Source organism: Apium graveolens, chromosome 6, assembly GCF_009905375.1.
Source record: "Apium graveolens cultivar Ventura chromosome 6, ASM990537v1, whole genome shotgun sequence".
NCBI classification, from domain to species: Eukaryota; Viridiplantae; Streptophyta; class Magnoliopsida; order Apiales; family Apiaceae; genus Apium; species Apium graveolens.
The window spans coordinates 68,306,310-68,315,784 of NC_133652.1; the positions used below are offsets into that span (position 1 = coordinate 68,306,310).

The following is a 9,475-nucleotide window of genomic DNA, read 5'->3' on the forward strand; positions in this document are numbered from 1 at the left end:
TAATTAATGGACATGCGATATCTTAAACATGGGGAATTTAATAAGTAATTAATATGGGAGCCGAATTAAATGATTTATTTACGGAATTAGGAAAGGAAGTGCAAATATTTATTCTTTAGTGGATTGAATTAATATTTAATGACATTGGACTTGGCCCATAATGTCATTGGAAGGCCCGACCTAATGGTCCATGATCCCTACTTTAGCCTATAAATATTCTCATTCTCCTAAAGCTAGAAAAAATACACACAAAAATGAAATCAGATCTTAGGGTTTGAGAGAGGCAACCATTTTTCTCAAGGAGCCAGCTAGGATTTTGGATTTTCGGAGCTTTAAGGAGAGGCACAGCTTGGGATCGAATCCTACACTTCGTCTAAGGAGAATCAGGGAATACAGTAGAAGACGTGGACTTGAATCGCTTGCGCCGTAGTGATTAAGGTTAATATTCTGTTAGTACTCTTTTAGATATATCATAAAATGCAGGGCCAAGATCCTATTGTTCCAACACAGTTAATCCGCTCAATCGCACAAATTGCTCGCACCGTTCGTAATTGCACCGTTTTTTACGGATAACCACAAAATGCGGATCGAATACGGATTGAAATTACAGGAACCGCATATTAGCGGATTGACTACGGATTTGATTTTTAAATAATTGCAAAAGTCGAACTACAACCGCAAACCTCTATATATATAATATATTATATAATATATAATATATATCATCAAACGCAAAAACAACCATATATAAAAATTAAATGATAAAGAGTTTGGGGTTTTGGGATATAATATATATCATCAAACGCAGAAACAGCCATATGTAATTTGCAGTAACCACTTGTACTCTTGTAGTACATTTTATTTTTATAAATTTCTAAGATTTGATAAGTATAATTGTAATGAATTATTTTTATTTGTCATTTATCGTACAAGTCGATGGTTGAACCGCAAGTCGATCCACACCAACCGCAACCACGCGGTTGAAAAAATTGCGATTATCCACAACCGCAAATGCGATTGAAATTGGAGATTTAAGAAAACCGTTATACGTGGTTTGGTGCGATTTTGAACTCCACACCGCACCAAACCTAACCGCGTACACCCCTAGTTAGTACAATATTAAAATATTAATATGAGGTTAAAATATATTTTCGGACATGAAATATAGGAGAATATTAAGATAATAAATTTGACTTTATATGAAAGTTTAAGCGAATATTAATATTGTATAAAAATTTTAGGAGAATTATAATATGGTAATTATAGTTAAAGAGAACATTTAAGAGAAAATGAGTTTTTTTTGAAAAAAAATAAAGATAATTCAATAATGAAAAGTCATACGGTACTTACAAAAATGATCGAGTCGAATAAATATAAAATAAATCAAATCATCAGTTTTTATGCAGAGCTAATCAAGCGATATGCTAAAGTTGGTATATTTACAATTATCCACTTCAGTAGAACTAGTTCGAGCTATCGAGCATAATTGCAATATCATACAAACTTTCATCACTAAATCAAAACCAACCTTCACAATAAATGAGAGAACAAACGAGCTCTTACCAACGATAGCAATCAAAACTAAAATTGCAAACTGAAAAATTCAAATTAAACTTTTAGATCTGAAAAATGAAACCACGATAAGAGATATTTTCTGTCTCTCTCTCTCTCGAATCTAATAAGCTCTGCTTAAATCAAAAACGAAAAGCCCTGAACATATGATGATTTAGATCAAAAAAACAAACCAAAATAAATCTAACATTTACAAATTCTCCCCCCAAAAGGTAGATTATTGAAGAAATAAAAAATTAAAAACTTAAATCAAAAACGAAAAGCCCTGAACATATGATGATTTAGATCAAAAAAATAAACCAAAATAAATCTAACATTTACAAATTCTTCCCCCAAAAGGTAGATTATTGAAGAAAATAAAAAAAATTAAAAAAATAATTTGGGGCATTCCACACGAGAAATTGGTGGAAGGCCCGACAACTATTGTTGATAAAGGATAAATGAGGAGCAGGAGGCGGCGAGAGGGTATTTTAGGGTTAGCTATATATTTTTTAAGAGAAAACGAGTTAATTAACTTTTAACTTGTAAATAAAGTTTAAGAAATATTGATATAGTAGAGAAATTATAGAAAAATAATAAGATGGTAATTTGAGTTAAGAGAAAATTTTATTAATATAGTAGAGAAATTTTAGGAGAATAATAGGATGGTAAATGGATTCTAAAAGGAAAGTTTGGTATGACTCAAATTTAGGAGAATATTGAGATGATAACTTTAAATTCAAAATAAAGTTTAAAGTGAATATTAATATGGTAGAGCAAATTTAGGATAATTATAAAATTGTAATTTGAATTAAGGAACATGGTTGAGAAAATTTAAGAGAATTATAAGATGATAATTTTTGCTTGATTGAAAGTTTAATATGACTTAAATTTAGGAGAATATTAAGATGATAACTTGGACTTAAAAAGAAAGTTTAAGTAAATATTAATATGATAGAGAAATTTCAGGAAAATTGTAAGAGGGGAACTTGAGATTAGAAAATTGGCAGAGAAACTTTAGGGAAATTATAAGATGGTAATTTGATTTAAGAAAAAACTTAATACAGTAAGGAAACTTTAGCAGAATAATAAGATGATAATTAATATGGGGGAAAATTTTTACGAGAAAAATAAGATGGTAATTATAGTTAAGGATAAAGTTTAACAAAAAATGAGACAATTAACTTTTAACTTAGAAAATAAAATTTAAGATAATAATAATGTGGTAGAGAAACTTAGGAAAATAATAAGATGATAATTTGACTTAAGAGACAATATTACTAATAGGGTTGAGAAATTTTAAGAGAATAATAACATGATAATCTAAGTTAAGAGGAAAGATAATTAATATGGTAATTTTTTTTAGAAGAATTATAAGATTGTAATTGTAGTTAAGGTTAAAATTTAAGAGAAAATAAGGTAATTAAATTTTAACTTAAAAAAATAAAGTTTAGGAAAATAATAATATGTTAGAAAAACTTTAGAAAAATAATAAGATGGTAATTTGAATAATAAAATGACAATCTGAGTCAAAATTAAATTTTAGGAGAACATGAGGTAATTAATATTTGTTTTACTAGTTTATACCTTGTGTGATACAGAGTTTTTTAAATTCTACTTGTTTTATTAATAAATTGGATATCATATTGGAATTTCGGATAATCCAATTTTTGGATTTTGTACTCGTCCCTAATTTCTTGGTATATATTTGTGACTCGTCCTAAAAGAAGTTCATTTTCATATCACAAGTCAAAGCTAGAATCAAGAGGATCTTTATAATCAAGATATCTAAAATGATCACATTAGAGCATCATGGGTAAATACAGCAAAAATACATAAGTACGCTCAGGGTAATACAATCATATTTTGTTCCTAAATATGTATCCCCCGCACCTCAATAACACGAAGGTGGAGGTAACAGGCTCAGTGATAGTGTACGTGTAGAACTAAAATCATTCTGAAATGAGGCTTATATTACAATCATTATAAAGACAACCACGCTTCCATTTAGATTTATGTAATGCACTGGCTAACCAAAAATGAACTATAAACTATATATTGATATGAAGGTGAATCTCGGTGAATACCCCTTCCAAGACCTTTTGTTACAGATGTTAGGAAATCCAATAAGCAATCAACGAAATCTGGATCGCACCTGTTGAAACATCGACCTGAAATGAAATTGTTATCATTGTTTTGTAATACATTATATTACCAAATAAGTATTTGTAACATAAAGGGCGCCACATTTGTGAAAGAAAAATACGTCGACCTAAACTTCAACTAATTGCAGCCATCACGAATGCGAATAAGTGAATTTATACTTTTTATAATAAATTGCAGGAAATGCTTTATTTTAACCTTTTCACCCTTAAAATATTACTACCGATGTAGATGATGTCTATGACTATACATCAATAATTTACTCTTAAGAAGTTTATCCAGTGGACTCTTGAATCCCATACCCCCACTTATAATTACTTTTATGCAATTGAAGAAGGAATTAGAAGGGGGGTTTACATATATAAACCTCTAAAACATATGTAAGGTTAAGAGTTAATTCCATGTATTTATTTGGAATACAAAAATCCCTCAGTTAAGAATACATGAAGTTTAATATTGATTAAAATTTTGCAAATAGCCAGACCTCACAAGCATAAAATAACATATGCAACTACTTGAGTATATTTCAATATTTGGTAACTAAAACACAAGTTTATAACTTTTTAAAAATTGAACCACATATACCAACCTTTTACAGGTGTTCAAGATTTATCATCATTCTTTTATCTTGGTATCCAACTCTTTCGGGGTCTGGTGAGTAGTTAGAGAGGAAAAGGGTTCTTTGATTGGTCTCCAAAAACCTGCTTAAAATATGGTTCATACTGTTTATTATAATTGTCATATATAAGAAAATGAAGGAACGAAGCCAACATGGTCTCATTATTTGGGAATATAAAGAAATTAAAAGATCATTGACTGAAGAAGAGTTAAAAGATAAAATGTGAGGAGGCACCCTTTGTTTTAAAATTAATATAAACAAAAAACTTCTACAATGTAGCTAAAAGAAAAGGACATACTTCAACAAATCAAGTATCTCTTGGTAAAGTTTAAGTAGTGTTTCCCTTTCAATCTTTGCAGCACGCGAGATCCTTGGCAACTTAACTGGAATTGGAATCATAAAGCCAGGATTTGAGGTAAAGCAAATTTTTTATGTTAGAAATTCTTATAAATTATATACATCGAATATTCTTTTAGCAGGATAGGTCTTGCTTTCGAAGTCTCTTCAAGTAATAGTACCTGGCGACCATATTATATTTAAAGTAGTATATATTATATGGAATATACCATGAACATTATTTAAAATAATCAAAATATTTCTCTAAAAATAGTTTAGCTTACCGAAAAGATACCCAAAATGATCAGCTTTATTTACTATTGAAGGTGGGATGTGCTTTGCACTCACTTCGTCATATTGCTTGCGCTCATTTTTATACAGAATCTTTGGAGACAATGCTTTGTCAAAGTAATTACGCAAATCACTTAAGATTTCTTGAATTGTCTCCCCTAAACTTTTACCTGCAAGCATATCAGAAGATATATGACTACCAGATTTATTAAATTAATGAAAGAATAAAAGATCTGCAAAATGTTTTTCAAAATTTTGGATAACCTCATCCTAAATTTGAAACTACAAATACATGAACCAATAATAAAAAATAATCGCACAATTTTTCTAAACTCTAAAATTAAATCTAATGAACAAAGAAGTCACCTGCAAATATGGTCCATTCATGGAGCACCTTCTTCATTGTTTCCTTTACGTATAAATCTGATGAAGCACCAATTGAAATAAAAGAATAAGATATGAGATTATTTATAAATCATTTTAACGGTCAACATTAAAAATCTTATGAATATTTATACCCATTTTTAGGAAGAAACTCCATGCCAATCATGTAAATTTATGCCACAATAGGCTGTAAACTTATATCTGGATTAAATCTTAGATAATTCAATTAATAATATCAATCAAGAATCTGAAACTAATCAAAACTTGTATATTTGGGATTAACATAAACCCGAAATTCAATTACAATTTAAAAAGCAACGAGATTTTTATATTAAAATATTAAATACAGTTTGGTTTCATAACAAGTTCGAACAAAAAATTACTCTTAAGAACTCAAATTCAATCTTAGCAAAATTACTTTTCAACTACATATGATATAAATCATTTTAGATGATGACTTACCGAGTTGATTGGGATAAAATCGAGATAAAAGCATTTTGTAAAAAATACACGAAAGTTTAATAGGCAGATCTAGCAGGCGTATCTGACAGCAGTCACGAAAACAAAACTTTACATTATATTAATATTGTCTATGGTGATTAGAATGAGAGTGGAAAGATAATGGGAAGGCTGGAGCCTGGAGGATGGTAAATGTTGCACATTAACGTGTATTTATAATAACGATTTAGGTTAAGAGAATCGTATTTCGAGTACCTTCGAGAGACACAAATACTTCAGGCCCAATAGCCTAACATGACCTAACTTATCAGCACAAAAGCCCGGCTCAACAAAAGTATTGAATCAACCCAAAATTTTATAAAATCCAAAATCTACATAAATCCATCACAAATAATTTTTGTAGTGTATTTACATGTAACTGATTTTGTTAGATACAAATAAAGAATATTTAATTACATAGAGGTAAATATAAAATTATATAAAATGACAAGATCAAAAACAAACTTTTTTAGTATTTTTTTTCGGTTTAACACATACATAAATTGGATTCAACATCATATGTTAACTAATGATTAAAATTTTATTTTATACACTTATTTTAATTATTCTATATTATTATGGGGTTCACCAATACCAAATTAGGTTATAAAAATATAAAATAATTTTTTTAGTATTAAGGTACGTTGAACCATAATTAAATTTTATTAAATTGGTATTATATTATTCTTAAATATCCTTATCGGCTTCACCAATACCAAATTGTAATATAAAAATATGAAATATCATTAATTTAATATAATGTTCCTGATTTAACAATGTAAAATTGTTATATATAATTTAATTCAATACAAGTGACAAGGCTATCACGTGCCTATCATTTGACAATTCCTAACAAATCCTTCTAACAATATAGTAGGGTAAGTCAGAGTCGATCTCACAGAGACAAAGGTACCAATCACCAGTAATTTTTGACTCGATTTAACTAAGCAAGTAACACAATAAAAATTGAGAGATTTTTTAACTAAAAAAATACTAAAGCAAAAATGTTGTATCAATCAATTAACTAAAAATATTTAGAATTAAGTATCCCCACTAGCATGAGTTACTGCAATTATGATTGACCGCCTCAATCAATCATATACTACTTGTTAGGAATATGTTGTAGTCTTGATGATAATTCACCAAAACACCTTAAGTAGATTTATTAAGTGTCATTTAGAGGCCTTCAATGGATAACCACAGTTTATCTATCCGTTGAAAGAGTAGCTTATGTTAATAAGTATATAGCACATTCTGTACACTATGATAGCTGAGAGATTTGGTAGTTATTGTAGTTTCTAAGTCATTTTAACTACTAGCAAGATATACAAAATAGGTGGGTCAAGTGTAAATATAAGATACCTTGTAATTTTGTATAAGTGAAAGGGTATCAACTGTTGAGGAAACATCTTCAACTGCTAAACTACAAGCTTCAACGGATGACTCTACAAGATTCAACGGATAACTCAATATGCCTTTAACAGATAAGCTAGTCAAGAGGTCTTCAACAGATATCAGATAAAACTTCAACGGATGTTAACAAGAAAGCTTGAATGGATGGCACCAGTATAGTGTCAATGGATAACTCAATAAAGATTCAACTGATAACATCAATAAAGCTTCAACATATGATCAACAAAGATATTAGTTTATAGAGACTTGACAGAAGCTGACAGAGTCAAATGAGTTGATAGTGCATAAAAAGAATGTGGCAGCCTGATTACAGGTTTTAGAAGAAAATGAAGCATTTCCATTTCCATGCAAAACAAGGAAGTTCAAAGTTGCTATATCTTACTTGGATTGTATTGGACAGAGAAATGAAGAAGCATGTGTTTGGACCTAGATGATAGGAATATTATTCTTGTCTTATTGCACATGTAAACTTGGTTCATATATAAACCAAGTGCAGCAAGTATTTTAAACACAAATACAGCAAGAACTCAAGAGTTTAGAAAGTTGTATCTTTAGAAACATTCTCAAGTTCAAAATTGTAAGGAAATACTTGTAAGAAGCTAGGTGCATTTTGCATCAAAAATATTTCTTCAAATATACATCTCTGGTGGAAAGACAAATCCACTAGAAAGTTTTTAAACTGTGTGTTTATTTATTTTGTATTAGGAGAATACTTCAAAAGCTTCATCTGCATTCTTGTTTATTCAAAAACACAGTTGTATATTTATAAAGAGTTTTTCAGAATTCAAAAAGAAACCAGAATTCCATTCAACGCTCCTTCTGTAATTCTATTTTTGTATTGTTGAGAAATAATAATTGGTATCATAGCGAGCTCTTAACATACAAAAAGTTTAAAGATCAAAGCAATCAAACAACATGAGCATGATGGATGTTGGAGTGAAGATTCTAATTCTGGACAAAGACAACTATCATCACTGAAAAGTAAAGATGTACCTTCATCTATTCTCTCAAGATGAAAGCTATATCAACTGTATAAAAAATGGACCTTATGTTCCTCGCAGGGCTGTAACAGAAGTATGTGATGCTACTGGAAATGAGCAGACTATTCCAAAGCATAAATCAGAATGGACTGATGAAGATATTGAAGTAGTCTATAAAGATAAAAAGGCTATGAACATATTATTCAATGGTCTTGATCAAGACATGTTTGACAATGTCATAAATTACAAAATTGCTAAGGATGTTTGGGACACAGTTCAAGTACTATGTGAGGGAACTGAGCAAGTCAGAGAAAACAAAATACAACTTCTCATAAAATAATATGAGCACTTCCATTTTGAAGATGGTGAGTCCCTGAATGCTACTTTTAGTAGATTTTAGAAGATGTTAAATAGACTAAAGTTGTATGGAAGAGTCTACCAAACCAAGGATTCCAACCTAAAATTCCTAAGGTCTTTACCAAAGGAATGGAATCCAATGACAGTCTCTTTCAGAATTCACAAGAGTACAAGGATTTTACTCTTGAGAGACTGTATGGAATTTTGAAGACCTGTGAGCTTGAAATGGAACAAGATGAGCTAATAGAGAAAGAAAGGAAGAAAGGTGGGTCTGTGGCATTGGTAGCTGAGCATGAGAGAATGGTGGAAATGAAGGTTGAAGTTGTTAAAATTGTACCAAACACTAATGTTTGTAAAGACAAGTCTGAGATAGGCAAGGGAAAAAGGTTGATGGCTAAAGATGAAGACTGTCCAAGTCAAGATGACATGGATGAAAATGATGAGCATTTAGCCTTTCTGTCTAGAAGATTTGCAAAGCTCAAATTCAAGAAAAATTCTGGAGCTGTGAAGCCAAACAGAAACATGGTTGAAAAAGCCAAATTCAAATGTTTTAAGTGTGGGCTGAGTGGTCATTTTGTAAATGATTGCAGAAAGCCAAATTCTGAAAAGAAAAGGTTTGAGCATGTAGACTACAAAAAAATATATTTTGAGTTGCTCAAACAGAAAGAGAAGACATTCATAACTCAACAAAATGGCTGGGCAGCTGATGGAGATGATGCAGATGCAGAAATGAAATATGTCAACCTTGCTCTCATGGCCAAGTCAAATGAAACATAGTTTAGCTCGTCTAGCAATCAGGTAATCAGTACTAATCTTTCACAGCTTTCTAAAGATGAATGCAATGATGCTATTAATGATATATCAACTGAATTGTATCATTTGC

The 9,475-nt window shown here is 30.1% G+C and overlaps 1 protein-coding gene across 1 annotated transcript; it reads right to left on the reverse strand.

The window, feature by feature from the left end:
- Positions 1-910: 910 nt before the first annotated feature.
- Positions 911-5,974, reverse strand: LOC141665214 (protein MRG1-like). Its single transcript, XM_074471194.1, has 8 exons — positions 5,807-5,974; positions 5,327-5,383; positions 4,954-5,130; positions 4,632-4,716; positions 4,311-4,415; positions 3,707-3,722; positions 1,501-1,594; positions 911-1,104 (listed from the first exon to the last, which is right to left on the reverse strand). Exons 1-8 carry the CDS (start codon positions 5,838-5,840, stop codon positions 911-913), a joined length of 762 nt encoding a protein of 253 aa, XP_074327295.1. The 5' UTR covers positions 5,841-5,974.
- Between the last annotated feature and the right edge of the window lie 3,501 nt (positions 5,975-9,475).